This window comes from Protobothrops mucrosquamatus, unplaced genomic scaffold (genome assembly GCF_001527695.2).
Source record: "Protobothrops mucrosquamatus isolate PMUCROS unplaced genomic scaffold, P.Mucros_1.0 scaffold1468, whole genome shotgun sequence".
Classification (NCBI taxonomy): Eukaryota; Metazoa; Chordata; class Lepidosauria; order Squamata; family Viperidae; genus Protobothrops; species Protobothrops mucrosquamatus.
Genome location: NW_015387646.1, coordinates 149,846 through 174,387, shown reverse-complemented (window position 1 = coordinate 174,387; position 24,542 = coordinate 149,846). Strand labels below are relative to the sequence as shown.

At 42.5% G+C, this 24,542-nt stretch overlaps 1 protein-coding gene across 1 annotated transcript in view; it reads right to left on the bottom strand.

Annotated features, from left to right (window-relative positions):
• LOC107292986 (protein phosphatase 1H) overlaps window positions 1–24,542 on the bottom strand; it is a 79,111-nt gene that overhangs the window by 37,150 nt on the left and 17,419 nt on the right. The window contains exon 5 of the mRNA XM_015822114.1: window positions 1,350–1,434. Within this exon, the coding sequence (XP_015677600.1) occupies window positions 1,350–1,434 (85 nt within the window). The remainder of the gene's footprint in view (window positions 1–1,349; window positions 1,435–24,542) is intronic.

The window sequence follows — 24,542 nt, the reverse complement described above, 5'->3', positions numbered from 1 at the left end:
GCAGCAAGATGGATGGACAGTGGCAGTTAAAGTGGCGTGAGGGGTACTGTTAAAAGACCTGAAAGACCAGGTTAGAACAGATAGTCATGGAGAAAGTCTATCTGTATGATCACTGTATGATCACTAAGAGAAGACACCAATTTGATGGCACATAATCAATTAGTGTTGTGCCACAGCTCTTCATTACCCTGAACATGTGGATTATTATATTGTTCGGGAACTGGATATGTTTCTAAAGTCATGGAACTTCTGCAGTTAGTATGCAGTCTTCACGTATTTACCGTGTTTCCCTGAAAATAAGACCAGGTCTTATATTTTGTTTTGAACCTAAAGACCCATTAGGACTTATTTCTGGGGGATGTCTGACTTTGCAACCATCCCACTGTCTGGTTGCTCATGGTTGCAACGGAGTAGGAGAACGTCGCACGGGTGCTGCCGCCACGAGGTGAGGCAAGGCAGGTGGGGGGGTGGAGCTGCTTCATGAGCCCCGCATTCACTTACCTCAGGGCCCCCGCAGTCAGGCCACTCCCCACTCGGTGACCTTCTCCTGCCCGTTCAATGACCTGGTTGCCCGTCCGCCTCTTCCCTTTCACTCCTCTCCTGAGTCGGACTGCCATGCTACGGAGGATGGAAAATGAAGGCTTGGCAGGTGGAGGAGGAGGAGGCTGCCACCGGGCAGGTGATCTGTGGGGTGGGGGCGGCAGAGATCAAAGAAAGCTCCTCAAGCGGCAAACACAGTTGTTGCACAGTGGTGGTGGAGGCCTTTCACCATCACTCTCCCTGGCTCCGAAACAGCAGAAGGGGACCAGGTAAGGCGATCGAGCCTCCCCCGCCCATCCTCCGTTGCATGGCAGTCTGGCTTGGGAGGGGAGTGAAAGGGAAGAGGTGGGCAGGTAGCTGGGTCATTCAATAGGCGGGGGGTATTCGTCTAGCAGGGAGTGGCCTGGCTGTGGGGGCCCTGAGGTAAGCGGGTGCGGGGCATATGGGGCAGCTCCACCTCACCTGCCTGGCCTCAACTCGTGGCAGCGGCATTGGTGCACTGTGCTCCTCCTGCCCTGCTGCAGCAGCAAGCAACCAGACAATGGGATGGAGTGGGCGGGCTCTTACTAGGACTTATTTTGAGGGTAGGGCTTATATTAGGCGCATGCTAAAATGCTAGGTCTTATTTTCTGGGTGGGTCTTATTTTCAGGGAAACGCTGTAATCATCTCCAGATATATTAAAAAGCAATAATTTGGCAACAATTCTGGACTTTGGAGACAGTTTGCAATCCAGGAATTTGACGTTGTTTACCTCGGTTTTGAAAATCCATTCTTACCACCTATTAATATAATGATTTAGGCCTCTTACCAGATACTGGAGCCGCTGACGCTCTGTCTCTGGTGTGAATTCTGAAGACATTGGGATGACCTCTCCATTTCTAATTATTATGGCTCTGAAAAATCAAAACACATAGTAAGAGTGTGGAGAACAGTCCCTAAAGAAAAATGGCTTTCTTTAAGAAACTGAAGTGTTGATCTGTTCTATGTATTGAATCAAAAAATAAAAGAAGCACATTTGCCTATGCCACAGGAAACCTATAGCACAAATTACATTGCTAAACAGCTCTCTGCAGGCTAGGATCTTGTATGTGGATTCAGGGGTCTTCAGTCTCTGGCTCCGCATGACTTATGTAAATGGATTATTTACTCAGAATTGAATAGTCACATGTCATTTCAGAAAATACCCATTTTGGCTTCCAGTCTGCGATCGTGGCGCCGGCGGATGCACGAGGAGACCGCTCTGTTTTCTCTCCGTTGGAAGATCCTGGAAAGGGTCGAAGGTTGCCCTGGAGGGGCGACCACCACCGAGGAGGACCCTCGATTGCTCACGGAAGGGCGGCAGCCCTTCCATTGGAGCTGAGGCAGCTCCTTTGGGCCGACAAAGAAAAGATCAGCCATTAACATGGCCGATCACCAAGCTGTTCCAGTTGAAAGCCAAAAGCANCGGCGCAGGGGGCGGAACCACGCATGTGCGGCGCTCCCGGGCAGGGAAAGTCCTCGACTTACAACCGGTTGGGTAGTCCTCGACTTACGACCGGTTTAGTCCTCAACTTACGACCGGTTTAGTCCTCGACTTATGACCGGTTTAGTCCTCGACTTACGACCGGTTGGGGTCGCGGCATTAAAAAGGTTGAGAACCACTGCTGTAAAAGCCTTTGGAAATACCTTTTTCCCTCTTCTCAATTCTGCGGCTCCTGCCTACTCTGGGAATATAAAGCTAAGGAAAACTAAACTAAATTAAACTAAACAACTAAATATCTGGACTTGTAATTTCTGGATACCTGGGCTCCCAAAAGGTTCTTTATTCTTATAGAGACTGATCATTTTACCTATTTGCTAAGCTGAAAAAAACCCAATATTTCTTTCCTCCTTTTTAAACCGGATAAAAGCTTAACATTACATGTTACTGGGGGCATCCTGTGGCGAAATTTGGTACAGCAAGTGAATTTTTTTTTTGACTGGGAGACTTGTGAGACTAAAATTTGTCCTTGACATTATCAAAAAAGATAAGAACTTGAAACAGCTGGGTGGTGAAAATAATTCTCTATAGTGGTGGTGGACACTTATTGATTTTTATTAAAAATAGCCTCCACTAAAGGACTATCTGTAAATACCACAGAAATGGAGGAATACCACCCACAGCTTGACTTCAAACGTATACTTGAAAAAATCTTAGAGGCTACTAAGACAGAAAGATATACTTGCCACCTTAAATCTACAAAATGCAGCCCAGACTTCAACAGATGAACTTACAACTCAAAAGGCAACAGAAGAAGAAGGAATTAATACTAAAGTGGACTTTAAAGAATACCAGCTACAATCTACTCAGAACTCTGATATCCAAACCTTGATTTCATCTAATAAATCTGCAATTTCAACAGCAACAGAAACTGAAGAAAGCAACACTAAGACGGAAGGTGCTGAAGACTTACATACACAGTATACTGAGTATTCAGATAACCCAGATGACCAAATAACAACTATAACACTGAATATGACTTTGTACCTAAACCAGCTGAAACCAGAAGAAGAAGAAGAAGACCAGTCTGAACTCACGACAAATATACTAAGCCAAATATGGAGACTCAAACTACCAGGCCAACAATTTAATGACTATGAAGGGACTAGCTTCCTTGACAAGTTGATAATTGGATGGTCTCCCTTGATTTAAATGACATATGCAGGAATGAAGGGAGATCCAACCGGGGATTCAAAGGCTCTGCTATGGAAGCCTGTTTGGCACAAAAGGAAGGCCAAAGTTAGATCTAAAAAAATGGTTTTCTTTATGCGACCTTTAATGAAAGAGCCTAAAATCTCACTTAATGGGCTTACGAGATTTTAAAAGACATTAATTGATTTAATATTCAGGATTTAGACTTATAAGGGAAATAAATTAGTTACTAGAATAATAGTTTTGAATTATAATATAGAAGATGGATTCAGATGACAAAGGTTATTTTATTAGTAAGTGACGATATTAGAATGAGAAGTAGAATATGACTGTGAAATAAACTAAGAATTTATTTGAATAAATAATAAGTGTATTTTAGATATGATAACTATTTTGTAAGGGAACCGTGGGCTATCCGAAATCTAATACTATGGACATTAAGCTAACTGGAATACTGTAATTGAAATCAGATAAAAATTAAAAATAGGATCTGGAGATATATAAGTCAAAAGTGATTGATAAATGTTTTAAATGATTGAGTTATAACTAACAATGTATTAATTTGAATGTGGTATAATAACTAAGGGAAACAGAGAGGAAATTTTTGATGACATAAATTGACATAAGTATGGAAAAGCTTGTTAATGGACTATGAATTACCCAATCACCATGTTGCTTCCTTAATACTTGAAGCTGTGTAAAAATGGAAAATTAATAAAACTTGTTTTTAAAAAAAGAAAAGAAAAGAAAATACCCATTTTAGCAGAAATGAATGCATGTTTAGCAGAAACAAAACCATGTTTAGACAAAAAAATCAAAGTAGGTATCTGTCAACAGAAAGAATGAGTACATACTGCTTAATATGTCATGCTATAGTTCAAACTGCCTTCAATTTTTTAAACTTCAGTAATTGAAATATCATCAGTGGAGTAATTTATTAACTAATTCTTTCTGAAATAATAAAGTTTGACCATGAATATGAATCTAAGTCCTTTGCTGAGCCAGAGAACACTTTAATTCATAAAGATATGACAGAGAATCTTTGCACCTTTAAATGCATCTGGAGCTTCTAATTAATTTGACAAAAGAGGACAAAGTCACAACCTTCTCAAACACTTGTTTCAATAGCAATTATTGGCACCATTAACAATAGCACCTTTGGCACCATTAACAATATTTCTATGAAGCACAGTAGCATACACACATTATTATTGTACAAATCTGTCTGGTAGTGACTGATTAAAGTTCACATTTTGAAAAAAAACCAAACAGAAGATTTGAGGCATTTGTTTAGCTGCTTCTTAGAATAACAATTACAGCCTTGGCATAAGTTCCTTACGAAAGTTGTTATGTCTCTGTTCTAAGAATGTGTTTAATGTTTTCACACATGAAAGGTATCTATGTCTTCCTTTGTTCCCTTACCAGCAGTAATGCAACTATTTCTTTGGGATCATCTACTAGAGAAGATTGATGCTCAAACTGTTTTTGATCAACATTCTTTATAACAGGCATGTCAAACTGCCGGATGCGTCATGCCGAAACCACGCCTACCCCTTGCTGGCAATGAGGAAAAAGTTGTGATACGTCACGTAACATCACATGACGTTGTGAGTTTGACATGCCTGCTTTATAAGATCTATGTAACCTTGTGGCTCTTGATCTTTGCTGGTGAAGGAAATAAAAGTTATTCTTTTAAAAAATGTAACAATAAAGCTGCAATGTAACAATGTATGAGACTGTATGTTTAGCACAAATGTATTAATGTAGTGTAAATGTAGCAATGCAATGCCAATGTATGAGAAGGTCTGTTTACTGTTTCCTGCCTAGGTAAAGTGACCACAAATGGTAATCAGCAAAGATAATGAATTATGACCTAATGTTTACTGTTTCCTGCCTATGTAAAGTGACCACAAATGGTAATCAGCAAAGATAATAAATTATGACCTGGATGGACGGAAATCAGAAGGAAATTGTCAGGATGAACTTTTAAGTGTAAAAACAACTTCAAAGAATGACTGAGAATGAAGTAGTGGAGTTGAAAGAGCTTCTTAGATGTGACGTGCATTGTAAAAAGTATAAAATGCAAAGCTTGAAACCTGCTCTTTGCGCTCTTAGAACTCAATCCAATTTGGGAAGGGTCTAAGAGTCCGCGTTTGCAAACACTTTTCTTTTCTTTTTTCTCTTTTTATGTTTTTCTTCAATAAAACTTTGTTTTGTTAACCAGACTTGTCTTCATATTGTGAGTATCAAATTTTGGGGTTTTTAAATCTCACACTGGGATGCAAGAGACTCACTATAACCTAATAGCTTTAGATTAATAAAAGAGTTGTTTGCACCTTCTCTCATCTATTCATTTTCTTTGTAGATTATTTTTGCCATAATACCAGTAACTTGCCAGGTAGGCAGGCATACAACTGCAAATCCTCTTCTGACCACATCTGTAATAAGTGTACTTCTCATATCATGCTATCCAAACTAAACTTACAGCATCAGGGATCTGTTCCTATAACACAGAGCTGCTATAATTGTTGATAATAGCTCAAAAGGATCTCCTATTTTAAAAAAATAAAAATAAAGACCACATAATCTTATGAGCAAACTTAACATAATAAAATCACTACCAATGAATAAATAATTCTGATATAAAGAATTGCTAAAGTGCATAAAAACATATAACTTACTGAGGAAGCAAATAAAATACAAAAGCAAAAAAGAAATTAAACTACTACCAAACAGAAAAGAAATTAAACTTAGTGCAGTTCTTAGTTAATCTTTTCTTGCCACTCAGCAGAATAGGTAACCCTTGTAACACACGTGTGTGTTCCAAGGGTTACCTATGTGTTTTGTTATGTGTAAAATCCTATTTCTTGCAAATTCCACTTTAATTCTAAGACTAAGAGGAGTCGTAAATCCTATTGGTTTATAAACTCTCATCCCACAATTTCAGTCCAATTTTAGAATAGGAAATTATTTCTAACTAGCAGAAAGGAAGATGTTTGGGTATCTGCTTATTTCATATGTGCCAAAACCCATGCAATTCTTTTTGGAATTGAAGTTTATTGTTATGCTCTTTATTGTTATGTTTTACTGTGACCAAGAAGAAACCATGAACATTGAACGAAGGTCTATGATCATTAAGCAACTTTACAGTACTGTCTTAAATGAACCTGCACAGGTCAATCACCATACTTGCACTGCCATGTGTGATTCAATCATCTGTTGATGTTCTAAACCAGCAGTTCTCAACCTATGGGTCGCGACCCCATTTGGGGTCGATTGACCATTTCACGGGGGTCGCCTAGCAAGGCTGTCCGCCATTTTTTCCCCCTTTTCCGGCGGGTGCCTTACCTCCCTTGAGCTGGGCCAGCTGGTGGTCGGCCTGCTCCGTCTCTGCCGTTTGCCAGCTACGCCTCGGCCGGCGCAGGGGGCGGAACCACGCATGCGTGGTGCTCCCGGGCAGGAAAAGTCCTCGACTTACGACCGGTTGGGTAGTCCTTGACTTACGACTTGTTTAGTCCTCGACTTACGACCGGTTTAGTCTTCGACTTACGACCGGTTGGGTAGTCCTTGACTTACGACCGGTTTAGTCCTCGACTTACGACCGGTTTAGTCCTCGACTTACGACCGGTTGGGGGTCGCGGCATTAAAAAGGTTGAGAACTACTGTTCTAAACAGTCTCAGCAGATACTGTTAATTATTCAGAACTGCCAGCAATAGCTCTGTTGGCAACCAAATTGAGATCATTCAATAGGAATTCCTTTTTCAGCCATTAACAATTCAGTAAATGAATTCTTTACATAATACTATATTTAATGAAAAGGAACAAATTGAGCAATTTGTTTATCTGAAATAGATACCTAAGAATACTACTACATGAGCTATTTCACAAGGAAACTACCTTGGATCTTTGAAAAGAATATCCACTTTTCATCATGCATTTGAGGAAACAGAATAAATTGATGGCCTTACAATATTGATATTCTAAAGTTGAAGGTATTGTTTTCAGGATCTGGAAAGTATTCATTTATCTAGAACTCTCCAGTAGTGCTATGTGGAAACTGTGCTGGGTGGGAATTATGGGAGCTGAGGTCCAGTGCTTCTGCAGGACCATGGAATGGAGCAGATTGACAAAATGCAACTCAAAGTATTATGCCATACACTGATGTAAAAATATAGTTGTGACATAAATCCTCCTTATAAAGAAGGGTTTCAAGGAAACATCTGGATGTTATTACTAGATATTAAGAGGCTTCACCACTCACTATGTAATGCTGACTATAGATACTAACTTATTTTATAAGCACAATTAAATCTTGGAGACTTGCTGTGATATGAGGCAAGATGATGCATGCTAGGGAGAATGTCAACACTAACTGAAAATTCCTCAATGACAAAGCAGCTTTGTGAAATACGTTTTTCCTCAAACAATAATTCAATTCTATGCATCTTTCAGATCAAATATCTTGTTAACATGGTGTAAAATGACATATTATTCAAATGCAAACAAAAGATCAAAAAAAACTTCCACCACTTTAGAATGATGCTCATTTTTATTCCCTTTTGCCTAAGTTAAGCTGTCTGATCCCAAATCCTTGTTCCAATTGGCACTATATCAGAGAAAATATTTCATACACCAATTTTTTTAAAGAGAATTGAATGAAAAAGGAGGTTGTGGAGATATAGATGGAGATTAGGTTTGGACCCAACAGATGTTTTTGATTCAAAGGCAAACTTATAGATTAAAAAATATCCATAAAAATAAATATCCATAAAATGGGGAAGCAGTAGCATCTGCTTCATTATTTTAGTTGATTGGGAAGAAAATGGCAAAGATAGCAAACACGTAGAGAAAGTATTAACCCTACAAATTTTTGACTGAATACTTTTCAAGAATTTCACTGCAATAAAAAATTTGAAATATTCTCCATCAGTCTTTTAAAGGAGAGACAGAAGGAAACATAGCCACCCCCATATTGCCCAACAAAGAACCCAATGCAGAAACAGCCCGATACCGACTTTAAAAATAATTTATTTCAAGAATTGCTTTAAAAGATAAGTTCATTATTTTCCATTTGTTTTTCTAGAGTGCTAAGATCAGAATGACAATTAAGTGTTATTGTGGAAGAGCATGCTTTGTGCTGCTTGATTATTGGTTTTGTTATTGGTTTTGTTTGGCATCAGAGATGATTGAATGAGGTGAGAAATCTCCCTAGTTGGGATGCTTAGACGTCAACCCACTTCCTCAGAATTCTTTATTTAGAAACATGAAATTGCTACAGTTATTGGCTGTAACAACCCTAATAGAAACAGAAAAGCCTTAAATCTTTGGGGTGCTGCAAAAACTGAAAGAGGCTTTTGCATCCACCAATTTCAAATATGCTAGAGCCATAACTTGCAAATGTATTTCAATGGGATGATCCTAAGGAAGCATTCTTGAGTCAAGGCATGATATTGGAAATGATGTGACAGTATTATTTTATTACACATGAAATAAATACTAGAAACCAAATAATGAACTCCAAACACATTTGAAATACTTATCATTGCTTCCTATCATTTTCAGATTTCCACTTTCTGAATTTGTTAGATGATTTATACATGAAGGGCAGATTAACTAAAATTGAGGGGGGAGGGTGACCAATCTTTAGAATCTCTAGAACACAAAACCAATCATAAATCCCAAGAAAACAAATCAAACAATGAGGTAGGCAGAGGTGAGAAAAAAGAAAAACATAAACAACAATCAGGAGATGCAGGAAACATGCCCACGAACAGGCATAAAAGTCTTAAATGCTTATATACAAATGCTCAAAGCATGGGGAACAAACAGGGCGAACTAGAAGCAATAGTACATGAGGAAGGGTATGACATAGTTGGCATTACAGAAACCTGGTGGGACGAAGCCCATGAATGTAATGGACTGATGGATGGATACAAATTGTTCAAAAGAAACAGGTCTGCAAAAAGAGGAGGGGGAGTTGCACTATATGTAAGAGAACACTACATATCTACAGAAATGCACGTGATCCAAGATAAAAATCTCTCCAGAATATATATGGGTCAATATAAAAGTGACATTACCATAGGTATATATTACAGGCCACTCAACCAATCAGAAGAAATAGATGAACTCTTTGCCAACCAGTTAACAAATGTATGTAAGAAGCATACCACAGTAGTAATGGGAGACTTCAACTATACAGATATCAACTGGAAGACAAACTCTGCAGCAAGCGGGAGATCAAATAGATTCCTAACCAACATATCTGACAACTTCGTCATCCAAAAGGTGGAGGAGGGAACTAGACGTAAAGCCATATTGGACTTAATTCTAACTAATAGAGAAGAAGTGATAGAGGGAGTTGAAGTTGCCGGACCTTTGGGCGAAAGTGACCACATCATTTTGGAATTTAATATAACACAAACACTAGCAACAGAAAACAATCCAACCGGTGTCTTGAACTTCAAAAGAGCTGACTTTAACAAACTCAGAGAGAACCTTGGAAAGATCGCATGGATGAAAATCCTAAAGGGGAAAACAACTAAAGAAGCATGGGAAACTTCTGAAAAATACGATCATAAAAGCCCAGTCCAGCACAATACCAATGAAAAAGAAAAATAAGAAATTCAAGAAGAAACCAACATGGCTGCACAAAGATCTCTCTGACAAACTGCAAGACAAAAAGGACAAATACAAAAAATGGAAAGAGGGACACATAATTAAGGGTGATTATCAGCACACAGCCAGAACATGCAAAGATGAAGTCACGAAAGCAAAGGCTCAGAACGAATAAAGACTTGCAACAGAAATCATGGATAATAAAAAAAAGTTTCTTCCAACATATTAACAACAAGAAAAAAGTCAAGGAAACTGTAGGTCCATTAAAGAGAGAAGATGGCAAGCAAATAACAGGCAACAGGGAGAAAGCAGAACTGCTTAACTCATACTTTGCATCAGTCTTCAAACAAAAAGAAACTATAACCCAACATACCAAAAAACCCACTGCAAAAGACAAATAGAAACAAAAATTAAAATAAGCAAGAAAATGGTAAGAGAACATCTATCCGACCTTGACGAATATAAATCACCGGGGCCTGACAGATTACATCCCAGAGTTCTGAAGGAGCTGGCATATGTTACCTCAGAACCATTGCACCATATCTTTAAAAATCCTGGAGCACCGGGGATTGGAAAAAGGCTGGTGTGGTCCCCACCTTCAAGAAAGGGGAAAAACGAACCCAGGAAACTACAGACCAATCAGTTTAACATCAATACCTGGGAAGATCCTAGAAAAGATAATCAAAAAACAGATCTGCAAACAACTAGAAGCAAACAAAGTTATAACTAGTAGCCAGCACAAGTGTAAGGACCCACCTCAATCTACATCTTAAGAAAACAGAACTCTTGGAATGTCTCTTCCAACAGGAATTTTTATTAAGAGAAATTGACTGCAGGCATGCTAGACAGGATCTGAGGGATCCCCCCACCATTCAATGTTTTAAAGTGTTCCCAAGCAGCCCCCACCCCACAGTTCTTCCGGGCGATTCAATCCGGCAGATTTCTAGGTGTTAAGTCCAGAAAATATATCGTCAGTCCGCTCCATTGGCACAATCACTCATTCTCTCTTTTTCCAGATCCCAGGCATTGCATTCCCCCCCCTTTCCCCTCGCTGCCGGTAAAGGGGAGAAATTCAGAGGGAGTAGGATAAAAGGCAGATGGCCGCATTGTTATGGTTACTATTCTCGAAGAGAATCAACAAAAGGTTACTTTGTAGTTAATGGAGGAAGTGAAAGTCATAAAACCCCCATGCTTACCCTCCTCCCCCTTAGTAGTATGACAGAATCCAGAAGAGAGTAAGAATTGGTTTTATATCAGAGTAGGTAGATAGAAATGAAATATAAGTGGATTCTGACATCCTGCCCCCCTTAAAAATAAGAGAGATCCACCTGTGAAGAAAACAGAACAGGTATAAAAGTTAGTCTGGCTTGTTAGGATACTCTGTATGAAACGTCTTTAATAGTGTCGGGGCTCTGACATGACGTTTATGGACCCACTCGTTTTGTGAGGCGGGGAGGTGTTTCCATGCTACTAGTATTGAGTTGTCCCATGATATCTCCTAGAGTTTAGGATTTCCTTTATTTCGAAGTGTTGTTCTCCTTCCATCATGATTGGAGGTGGTGGGAGGGATTTTTGGCCGTAAGGGTGACTGTTGTTCTCTTTTCAGCAAACTGCAGTGGAAAATTGGGTGTATTTGGCTAAGATTTTTGGGTAATTCTAATTCTACTGTTACTGGGTTTTATGATTCTTTTAATTGGAAAAGGCCCTATATATTTTGGTCCAAGATTTTTACAGGGTTGTAGAGATTTTAGGTATTTTGTAGATAAGTACACCATTTCTCCTATAATGAATGGTGTAGGTTCAACCCTTTTTTTATCTGCTTGTGCTTTGTATGCTTGCCTAGCTTCATCTAGGGCTTTTCAACCATTGGCCAGGTGTTTTGTAATTGTTCCATCCATTCTTTCAGTGATGGGATTGCCGGTTCATTTGGGGTTAGTTCTGACATGGGGTTGAAACTTTGCCCGGTAGCTATTTGAAAAGGAGTGTAACCTGTGCTGGAGTGGACTGCATTATTGTAGGCAACTTCTGCGAAAGGGAGTAGGTCCGTCCAATCTGACTGCTGGAAATTAAGAAAGCATCTTAAATATTGCTCAAGTACTGAGTTCGATTTTTCTGATTGACCATTTCCTTGAGGATGATGGCTAGATGTCAGTCCCTGAGTGGTCCCTAAAAGGGATAAAAATTCCTTCCAAAATGCAGACGTAAATTGCACTCCCCTATCAGATATGATGCGTTGGGGTGCCCCATGCAATCTGTAAATATGCTGCACGAAAAGTTTTGCTAAGGCTTTTGCAGTGGGAATCTTTTGGCAAAGGATAAAGTGCACCTGTTTGGAAAACAAGTCCGTGACTGTCCAGATGACAGTATTCCCATTGCTTTCTGGTAATTCCATTATAAAATCCATGGCTATTTCCCTCCAGGGGGCTGAGGGATTTGCCACTGTTTGTAACAGTCCGGGCGATTTCCCTTGCAACCTCTTTGCAGTTGCACACTTTGGGCAGCTGGCCACGTAACTTTCTATGTCCTTTTTCATGGATGGTCACCAAAATTGCCGTTTAATTAAGTGTAATGTTTTTACAAATCCAAAATGCCCTGCTGATTTTGTGTCGTGGCAAAGCTGCATGAATGTGACCCTTTGGGTGGTTGGTATATATAACGTTTCTCCCACCCAAGGCAGTCCGTCTGTCATTGTGCACACGGGTTTATTTTTCTGGAACCATTCATCTGTTTCCAAACTTATCCGGAATTCAATTCCTGTTTGGCTGCCCAGCTGTGGTTTTAATTTAGCTTGGGCTCTGGTGGTTACTGGCGCTGCCAGTTGTGATTCTACCATCATCGGTTTAGAGTCGGTGGCTCGCGTGCTGTTATATTGGGGCATACGAGATAGTGCATCTGCCAGGAAGTTCTTTCCCCCTGGCAAATGCTTGAGCGTAAAGTGGAATTGGTGAAAATGCTGGGACCAGCGGGCTTGTTTGGGGTTGAGCTTCCTGGGTGTTTTCAAGGCTTCCAAATTTTTGTGGTCTGTCCACACTTGGAAAGGGATTTTATTTCCTTCAAGGAACTGGCACCACATAAGTAATGACCAACATATCCCGTATGCCTCTTTCTCCCACATGGACCAGCGCTGTTCCATTTCGGTGAGTTTCTTGGATGTATACACGCAGGGTTGCAATACCCCTTCATCATTTTCTTGTAATAGTACAGCCCCCACTGCCACATCACTTGCATCCGCCTGTATTACGAAGGGCTTATCTATGTCTGAGTGCCTCAGTACTGGTTCGGCAGAAAAAAGGCTCTTTAATCTCTCAAACGCCACTTGGCACTCCATTGTCCATTTTAGTGGCTGGCTAGGTTTTACTGAGGATGCTCACTTTGTTTTTAGTAAGTTCGTGAGGGGCAGGGCTATCTGGGCAAATGAGGGGATGAATTGGCAGTAAAAGTTTGCGAAACCCAGGAAACTTTGCAGTTGCTTTCTTGTGTGAGGTGGTGCCCATTCTAATATTGCTCTGACCTTCTCTGGGTCCATTTCAATGCCCTGTGGGGATGTGCGATAACCTAGGTAGTCTATTCTTTCCTGGTGGAATTCGCATTTCGATAATTTGGCATATAGGTGGATGGCTCGAAGTTTCTTTAAAACTGCTCTGACTAGGTTGACATGTTCCTCTTTGGATTCGGTGAAGATAAGGATGTCGTGTAAATGAACCAGGACCCCCTTAAATAGGTGCTCCCTTAGTACCCCATTGATTAATTGCATAAATACTGCGGGCCCCCCTTGTAATCCAAATGGCAAAACTTTGAATTGGTAGCACCCCATTGGGCTGTTAAATGCGGTTTTCCATTCATCCCCTTCCTTAATTCTCATGCGGTAATGCGCTTCCCTTAGATCTAGTTTAGTAAAAAAAAATCCTTTCGAGAGGGGTAGGGGGTATAAGTTGCTTTCACTGATTGTATTTAGGAGCCTATAATCCACGCATAAGCATAAAGAGTTGTCCTTCTCTCTAAAGAGGAACGGAACGGCTACTTTAGGCTTGGCTGGTTCAATGAACCCCCTTTCTAGGTTTTTCTTTATGAATCTTTCCATTTCCTCCTTCTCCTTTGGGCTCATGGAGTATAATCTGGGCTTCGGGAGTTTTGCCCCGGGCTTGAATTCTATGGCACAATCTGTGGGTCGGTGGGGGGGAAGCTCATCTGCCCTCTCCTCGCTGAAAACTTCAGCAAGATCTCTGGTAATTCTGGTAGCCCCTTTTCTTCTCCCATGGATGCTTTTTCCGTTCTTAATTTTGGTAGATCCCCTTGGGGTTTTAAGTCTGTAGGGTTCCCTTTCGGGAAATTGATTTCTGCCGTCCTCCAATTTACCCAGGGGTTCCATTTCTTTAACCATTCCATCCCTAAGATCATCGGGCATTCCATGCCTGGGGTCACTACAAATGTTATGTCTTCCTCATGGTTGCCGAGGGAGAGGTGGATTGGTAAAGTAGCTAGGGTAGCTGGCAGCCCCTCTGTTATGGACCCATCTAACTGGCCAAATGAGATTGGTTGTTCTAGCCTCCTTGACGGAATGCCCAGATTCCCCACTAGCATCAGGCTAATGAGGCAGCAGATGCAGCCAGAGTCTATTAAGGCTTTCACTTTGACAGCTTCGGGCATGGAGGGGATTAATATAGTCACTGTCTTGAGGATGGGTGCGATGGGTCCACTTACCAGGGGTTCGCCCTCCGAGCTGTTGGAGTGCACTCATGTGATCAAAATTCAGGCACTTGGCAGTCCACAATATTTACAACCACACTTCAATCACCTCCACTGCCTATCTCTCCCCCTCTCCGCCCTCTTGGCCCTCTCCATTCCACAGCCCCTACCCCCTATGCTCTGCCACCCCCAACTGACCTTTGCTAATTTCTAGCTGCCACTGTTGATGAAGCACACTAGGCTTGGTCCTTTAGAAAGCAGATGCAGGCCTTCCTCTTGAGGTCACACACAACAGTTTCCTTGCAAGACCTCAAGAACAAAGTTTCGTGTGGCCAGCAGCTGCCTTGCAAAGGACAGGCAGACCTCAGCAACCACAGGAAAAGGAAGATGGCAAAGATCAGAAGATGGGTAGCAGAATACAACAGGACAGGAGCCTAGACTCCAGCGTGGCTGGGGCAGGGATGTTGCATCACAGGGCTATCTATGCTGGGGCTTTGAGCTATGCTACTCAGCTGGGAAGGGGCGGCTGCAGCTTTATGCGTGGCTACTGGGCTAGGTAAGGTTGGCTGGGGATTCATGGTCTCTGAAGCTCAGACTTCTTGGAACACTGCAGCTCTGGGGCTGCCCATGGAGCGGCCTATGAAGGTTTGGAATAGCTTCCAAACTTTGACTAGTTCAAGTTTAATTTTGTTTGCAATTGTCATGCCTGGAGCAGCCATTTAGATGTAGAGAGCACAAAGGTGAACTCCCTATCAGGCATTAATGTGCCAGTGATGATAAAGTATATTGGAGAGGGAGGCACAAAGAGAACACTTCCAAGTGAGATTATCTCAGTTCTTCTATATGTCTACCATATGTGATGAAACATGCCATCTCTATCATGGCATTTCCAAGATTATTGTATGATTTGACCATCCTACATATTATTGATGAAGTTGTGTAGCAGCAGTAGAACATTTTGTATCAATTTTCTTTAAGTTACGATGGTGTAAATGTTAGAGATTTAGTTCATAGTTTATCCCATTGTTGTAATTTAATTGCTTCTCTGAAATGCCGCATCTGAAGGGAGATTGTCTGAAATTAGCTACCAATGGAGGAATCCTCTGACTCAAGGTAGAACTGAGAGAAAGAGCTGTCTTATATCCCTGCTAGAGAAATGAAACAGAAGCAAAAGGAGTATAAGGAACACGCTCAAAGACAAGAGAAGTCACAGCCACCATGTGGTCCAATAATTGAAGAAAAATGCAGGCCTGAGTTAGAGAGATCTTGTGTACAAGCTGAAGTGCAGAGAGTCATGGCAACAGTAGGAAAGCAATTCCTAACATGTTACCTATTTTTGTACTATAAATTTGATACACAAGGCTTATTCAAAAAAGAGACCAAGATACTGAAGAAACAAAAGGAGTTGAGCAATGTGGCAAGATAACTTGCTATAGTATATGCAATTAGGAACCCATTCTTTAGTTAAAGTCATAATATGATGATGTTCTGACTTAATAAAGCATTCCATTTTCTATCTCTGGCATTTTTATGATGTTCTCATTCCCACAAGTGTTCTAAGGGTTGAGTTTGCTTTCCAGAAACCCCAAATTTTTGACACTACCCTTTTGGTACTTTTCTCTATTTCAATCTTTATTTATTATGAATTTTTTATTGTTAAATTTATTTGACATCCAATCTTGTATCCAACAACTCTATTATTCATAAAGGAGAATAAAATTATTTCATGTATATAATGTTTAAGGAATGACAGAACCAGTACATTTTGTAATCAGTTTATCATCTTCTTCCCCAACAATTCAATCCATTCACAATAGCTAACAGAATTTTAATTTTTTCCTTGGATCACATGTATTCAAAATGTTGGGCAATCTGACCATGCTTCATATCTGATTCTTCTATTATCATCTTTAATTAGGCATATATGTAATGTATGTAATCACTATAGGCTCCTATTGTACTTTCATATACATTTATATCAACCTAGATGACACCTCTTTCGACATACCTTTTAGCCATGTCATTCATAATTAAACCTACACTTTTACTTCTCAGCATGTATTGAACTCTATTCCACACCAGTCTACCTTTCTTCAGATTTGTAATATTCTTTTTTTTCTTAGATTCAACATGCCTATTTTTCTTTCTATAATTTCATTTGTTAAATCAAACTCTTCATAATGTACTCCTCTAAAATACTAAACCCAATCTTCCATATGGTTATCACCAGATGGACCTACAGATACTAACCTCCATCACCACTTTAATCAATCAAGTCTATCACATAATGCTTTTTAGTAAAACACAGAAGTAGACTCAGTTTGAGGTCTTAAATCATATCCAGGCTACATACAGAATTCCCTGATGCTAAAAGTTAATAAATCACACTTTGTCCAGTATGCGAAAACCATAATCCAAATCCTATTTTTCCCAAGTCATCTTCACATGATTCTATGTAAGGAAAACATCTGTAATCTAGCATATCTTGGTTCATAAACCATCAAACAGGAGGGTTACATGCAGGGTACTAATACACTCACACATTTTAACAACTCTGTGATGTAGCTTAGATTTCAAGCTTCTTGTAAAGAGGGAAAGCTGAAATCCAAATACTGTACTACAGGAAAAAGCCATCCTGCTTAAGCTTCAGAGGAAATACTACCAAGTTGCAGAGTTGAAAGAATAATTTCATTTGTACAAGATCATCTGGCATTTGAATGCTCTAAAGAAAAAAGAAAAACACTCTCTTCCTGCTGTGAAGAAGTATTCATAGGATGCCCTGATTTTATTACATACCTTTTCAGCCAGAAATTATTTGAAATACAGTAATGAACTGCAGTATCTTTATAATAGATTCAAAAATCTGCTAAGAGGTAACAAAGAGAAATCATTTACCAATCCCTTTTGATAACTATTAGGAATTTGAAGCCACAGGAAGTATCTGCTCATTTTCTCAAAAGGCCCCAGACATTAGGAATTTTGCACAGGTGGGGCAGAAACATATGCCTGTTTGAAGAAGTATTTTGAAAGATATAAAGGCAGAGACCGGACAGATACAATGAATAAACAAGACTTTACTATATTCTCAGCAAGAAGATATTTATTATATGGATCAGAAAACAGCAAGAGGAGGAAAGGAAGAGAGAAAAAGAGACTCAATTTTATAAGTATGATTCTTCCCCACTGATTCCAACACTTAAATACACTAGTTCTTGATCTGCATCTACTAACTGTTTGCATAAATAGGCAAACATAAATGTTAGTATTTTCTAGCAATGGCTTAAAAATTATACTGTAGTAAATATGTACATTTCTACCATAATATGTACACTTAGAAAGTTCTGTTCGGGATTTCTTTAGAACAAATTTACTGACTGTTGCTGCTCCGCCAGGCCACTTCCCAATTACCACCTGAATTGCTCTAACATTGCAGTTACTGAAAGCATTTTCCTGCACAGTTGTAGAAGGTCTGTTGTTTTCATAATAGTCTAGTATGTTAGGCTCAGATGAAGAAATCAGTCAAAGTAGTGTTATTCTTATATTCTTCTAAGAAAATTCTTATAAAAAATTATTGATTATGCAGATGAGTAAATTTTATATATTGATCCAGAATACAAATCTTTGGCTGAGAATTTTGCTGTAAATTCTGCATTATAAGAATAGTTTTAGAGATTGGCAGCCAGTGTACTTGACATGCATTATACCATGCATTGTATTTATGTTGTAATGTACTGCTGAAACATTAGCAAAACTAATAAAAATGCTGCTGCATAACAGCAATGCAACTTTGTGCAAATAATGCTAAAATCCGTGCCTTAAAAAAGGAAAAAAAATAAAATTCATTAAAAATTAGAGTATACAAACCACAACACAGAGAAAAGTATGGAAGTATTTTTCAAGTGGGGACAAGTACTTGATCCCATTTTAAGGATACTTTAATATATGAATTCACCAAACGTTTTATTTTTAAGGCAAAAAAACCAATCACATAAAATATAAATTACAAGTTATTTCAATACTTTAAATGGGGCGTTCTCTTACCTGAACGCCTTTTCTCAGCATGATGATGGATAATCCACAGATTGGGTTTCCTGAAGTCCCTTCTACCCAATTAGACTAAGTCTGAGAGATAGCCACAAGCCCAGACGCGTTGGTTTCCAGACTCCTGTCACAGTGCCCAGTAATCAGTAAAGGGCGGGAGTGGATTATCCATCATCATGCTGAGAAAAGGTGTTCAGGTAAGACAACGCCCCTTCTCCAGCATGAGGATGGATAATCCACAGATTGGGACATACCAAAGCCTGCCTGTCCCTAGGGGGGGGATAACAGACAGGGCATGTGATGCAGGAGATGACACTATCCTCTGTAATACTCTACGGCCAAAGGCAGCGCCAGCAGAGGCAAAGCTATCAATTTTATAGTGACGGATAAATGGGGAAGGGGACGACCAGGTCGCTGCCCTACAGATGTCGCCTATGGGCGCCTGAGTGGCCCAGGCCGCAGAGGTGGCAGCACTACGAGTAGAGTGAGCCGTGATACGTGAAGGAATGGCCAAAGACTGCAATTGGTATGCCCTGGCAATACAAGCCTTAATCCACCTGGCAATAGTGGAAGAAGAAACCTTGAGCCCCATAGAGGCAGGATTGAAAGAGAGGAAAAGTGCCTCTGACCTACGGAAAGAAGCAGTTCTTTTAATGTAAATGCGTAGCGCCCTGCGAACATCCAAGGTGTGCCATCTGCATTCCAAGTCACAAGATGGACTAGGGCAGAAACTCGGCAACACCACCTCCTGTGACCGGTGAAACAAGAGTTCACCTTAGGAATGAAAGTGGGATCCAATCGTAGGATCACGCAATCGGGCCGAAATAGGCAGAGATCCTCCCTGACCGAGAGGGCGGCCAATTCAGATATGCGCCTGGGCGATGTCACTGCCACGAAAAAGGCCAACTTCATAGATAAGAGATTGAGATCACAGGAATGAAATGGTTTGAAAGGCGACCCGGTAAGGGCCTGCAAAACTCTTGAAAGATCCCAAGAAGGGTACCGATGAAGTGTTGGAGGTCTGGTATTAATTGCTCCTTTTATGAAAGAACGGATCACCGGATGGTGCGCAAGTGAGGAAGAGTCATCACAAGAAAGAACCATGGCCAAAGCCGCAACCTGTCTCCTGATAGTACTAGGAGACAGACCCTTATCCATCCTGTCCAGTAAAAACTGTAGTACCTGAGGCACCGTGAGGGATGACAACTGGACATGATGCTTGGACATCCAAGATATAAAACTCTTCCAAGTAGAGTCATAAACTCTATTAGTTGACAGGCGTCTAGATGCTTGGATCATATCAATGACCCTCGGAGGATAAGCTTCCTCAGTCAGACGTCTCCGCTCAAGTGCCATACGGTTAACTGTAGCCATTGAGGGTCGGGATGCCGCAGCGCACCTTGACTGAGTGCTATTTGGTCCGGGGGTATCCTCCATGGAACCGATACTGACAGGCTCATGAGATCGGCGAACCATGGGCGCCTCGGCCAATGAGGGGCTATGAGGACAACCTCCGCCTTCTCTCGCAGAATCTTGCAGATGACGGCCGGAAGTAGAGGAAGCGGAGGAAAAGCATAAAGAAGGCCCCGGCGCCACGGAATGCGAAGGGCATCTACCCCCTCCGCCCCCGGGGACGGAAAACGGGAGAAAAACCTTGGAAGTTGGGAGTTCGCTGCCGAGGCGAATAAGTCTAGAACCGGGTGGCCTACCCTGTGAGATATTGCTAGGAACAGTGCTGGATCTAGTCGCCACTCTGAATGATCCACCGTCGCCCTGCTGAGAGCGTCCGCCTGCTGGTTGATTGCCCCCGATATGTGATCCGCCTTTATCGGGGACAGATTGGCCTCTGCCCAAGAGCAGAGCAGTCTGGCTTCCGTCATCAGAGAGCTCGACCTGGTGCCTCCTTGACGGTTCACATGGGCTTTGGCCGCTATGTTGTCAGTGAGGACGAGAACGTGCTGGCCTCTCACCTTGTGACGGAAGTGACACAACGCCAGGTGAATTTGCCCTGAGTTCCAGCCAATTTATATTGTGTTTCAAATCCTCCTTGGACCATCTCCCCTGGGCAATCTGAGACTGGAGGTAAGCCCCCCAGCCGAAGAGACTGGCATCTGTGGTGAGCACGATCCGTGACAGCTCTCTGAACTTCGAGCCCTTGTTGATGGCCCGAGAACTCCACCATTGGAGTGAGCTCGACACCAGAGGGGTCAACCTCACCTGCCTGTTGGAGAATGTTAACTTTCACCTCTGAAAGGGGAGGAGGAACCACTGAAGGGCTCTTGAATGTAGTCTGGTCCAAGGTACGATGGCGATGCAAGAGATCATCTTGCCTAGGAGCTGGGAGAGAGTGAGAAGCGGAACTGACCTGGTGCGTTGCACCTGGCGGACAAGGGCCCTGAGACTGGCTCTGTGGTCTGGCGACAGGTAAACCATGCAGCGTGTTGTATCTATCACTGCTCCCAGATGAAGGAGCTGCGTGGAAGGAACCAGCTGACTTTTGAGAAAATTCACCAAGAATCCGTGGCTCTGGAGCACCTCTATTGTACGGGCCACCTCTGCCCGCGCAGCCTGGACTGACACTGATTGGATGAGGATGTCGTCCAGGTAACACTGGATCCAAATGGAATCCAGTCTGAGGTGAGCTGCCAGAACCGACAGGATCTTCGTGAATACCCTCGGGGCGGATGAAAGGCCAAACGGAAGTGCTCTGTATTGATAGTGATAAGATCTGTAGCAGAATCTGAGAAAGCTGCGATGTGGTGGAAATATTGGGATATGTAGGTACGCCTCCGTGAGGTCTATGGATGTCAGGAGGTCGTTCCTTCTTATGCTGGCCAAAATGGATTGCAGGGTCTGCATTTTGAATTTTTTGTATACCAGGTAAGAGTTTAGCCTTTTTAGGTCCAGAATGGCCCTCCATCCTCCCGAGGTCTTTGGAACTATAAAGAGGATTGAATAAAAACCTCGTCCCCTCTGATCGGGAGGAACCGGTTCTACCACTTTTATTTTGATAAGATGGGAAATGGCCTCCTTCATAAGGGCCCGTTTTGACGGGTTTGAAGGTGTTGGACAAGAAATGAATCAGTTTGCCAGTTTTGAGAAAAACTCCAAGGTCAGACTGTTGGTGACGGTGGATAAGACCCAGGCGTCGGTGGTAATGTTCCCCCAGTTCTGAGAGAACAGGGAGAGCCGACCGCCTATGGGGGGTCCCTCCCTGGAGTCACATTCCTTTGATAGGGACGGCCCCCCGCACCTCAAAAGGGCCGCTTGGACTGCTGTTGTTGCCTGGACTTGGGTCCAAAATGTTCCGTTTGACGGTCCGATCTGGGAGGAAATGAACGTGTAGGTTGTGACCAGTTAGAACCCTGGGCAGTGCCCCGGAATCCCTGATGGCGATAAAAGGGAGCAGACTTCCTATCCGATCGCCTGGCCTGGTGAGCAAGTACCTTTTTCTTATCCTTGTTTTCTATCAAGTATGGCTCCAGAGCTTCCCCAAACAATTTTCCGCCCGAATAAGGAGCGTTGGCCAAACGCCCTTTGGATTTTAAATCCACCCGCCATTGCTTCAGCCAAAGCAGTCGCCTGGTAGAAACATTGGCTGCTATCGCTCTGGCTGAAAAACGGGCGGCATGCAACGTGGCATCGGCCATGTATTCCACCGCCGCTAATAACTTACCCAACGTCTGATGGGCGCGCACCTGATCCTGCGGGATCATGCCCTGAAGCTCCCGGAGCCAGGTGATAGACGATCGTGAGAAGAAAGAGGCTGACGTGGAAACCTTTACTGCCTACCCTGATGCTTGATGCGCCCTTCTTAGCACGTACTCAGATTTCCTCTCCTCCGGTCTTAGTGCCTCCGCCATATCTCCAGCGATAGTGGAGTTTGAAAAAATGGGAGTAAGGGATGTGTCCACAGTTGGGACCTCCAGGAGGTTGGTTAAGGATGGCGCCACGCTAAACAGCTTTTTGTCAGAAGACCCTGGGACAGGAGAAGCCCCAAGATTTGTCCACTGTTTTCTAACTGTGTTGGCAAAGAAAGGAGGACAAGGAATATGTCTCTGAGTCACCGTGGGCTCAGCAAACAGAGGATTTGCAGACTGACTGGTGGAAGGGGTGTATTGTGGGTCTGGCTCTGGGGCAATCTGGGATGTGGCCGTGGCCTTGGTTAGAATGGTCTTGAATAGAGTGGGATCAAAGAGGCCTACAAAAGGGGAGGGCTCCTGAGGAGCATCCTCATCGTCTGATAAAGCTGTCCCCCGTGATTCATCAATGTCCGAGTAAGAATCCCCACTCTGTGAGGATTGATCGGAAGCAATGGAATAAGCGTATTCAGGGGTGGTGGACCGACGCTGGGAGGGTGTCAGGGGTTGGGATTTCTTTAGGGATGAGAGATTCTCTAATACCTGCGTGAGCATGGATTGCAGTTGCTCCGTTGCAATCGTCTGTGAAGACTCAGGGTGGAGACCAGCGGGCGTGGGCATGAATGTGGCCGATGGAGTAGGTTGAGGATTAGGCGGGGGAGCCCCCCAGCTTGTACTAGGATTAGAAGTCATAGGACTAATGAGTCTAGATTGAGATCCGCCCTCCGGAGACAATGGCCTGTGAACCTGTGCAATTGTGGTTACCTGAGGACTGAAAGGAGAGGTCTCAGAAGTCTCAGATGCAGCTTGCACATGTTGTGATGGAGCTGTCTTTTGAGCCCTGGATATCTGCCTCTCTAGAGCCTGATGTCTCCTAGCCGCCTCCTTTTCCGCCGTCTTGGATGGCGCTTTGTGGGATAAGGCCTTTGCTTTTGCCATGACTTTGCCGGCTGCCTCCGCTTTTGGAGATTTGCGTCTCCTTTTACTTGGAGGACTGGTGGGTGCCAGAACCAGTTGAGGCTGCTTGTCCTCAGCCATCGATTGTGTACCCTTCAGCGCAAGTCTGAGAATGGGTCTAAGAAAAGTAGGAAGTAAGGTATTAAGGTAAAAAACAGTAGAAAACTGGTAAAACCAATATGGGCTCTTGGCACAGTAGGTAAAACCTGAAAACCCTTCAGCACAGGTCTGAGAATGGGTTGTACCAGGAAGCAAAGATTGGAAAACCAGTATGGCCTCCTTGCCAAAGAGCTAGGCCTGAGACCCTTCAGCACAAGTCTGAGAATGGGTTGCACCAGGCAGAAAAGGCTGGAAAACCAATATGGACTCCTTGCAGAGGAACTAGGCCCGAGACCCTTCAGCACAAGTCTGAGAATGGGTTGTATCAGGCTATTTTAAAGACTGGAAATCAATATGGACACCTATCAAAAGCACTAGGCCTGAGACCCTTCAGAAAAAGTCTGAGAATGGGTCTGGAGCAGGCTAGGAGCTGAGGCCCAGTGTGGGACTGCGGAGACTGGTGAGACCAGTATGTGAGCTCCTTGCAAAGAAACTCTGAAACACAGTATATGATAGGTAGGTTCTTAGTAAGAAGCAGAGGTGAGAAATCCAACTCCGAATGAAAGACAATTCAATTATACTGCTGCAATAATTACCAGAAGCAATGACAAGTGGATGTGGCTGGGGGAAAAAACAATGCTTAGAGATTGTCTCCACTAATACTGCCCTCCCCAGAAATGGGGGGTGGTGGACTGTTCCAGCCACTCGGTAAGAGCAGAAATGTAAATTTAGTCTTAAATCACTCTTATGTTTCCGACCAAGGAAGTGAGAAAATAAATTGCGCAATAATATTTAATTCCAAAATGGCGACTGCCAGCCACGTGGCGATCAACCTATGGCCCTAACGCCAGCCCTGCAGTAGAGGCCTCACAGCCAAAATGGCAGACGCCGGCCACGTGACTCCCTGCAATGCAAGGGAGCAACCCCAAACAAAAAACAATGGCGGACGCCAGCCACGTGGCGACTCGCCGGCAGCCGCAATTGTCCGGACAAAGCTCGGATGATCAGCTGGCATTCGGGGCTTCCGCGGCAGTCCCTCGATCAATCGAGCCGATTGGAAAACTCCGC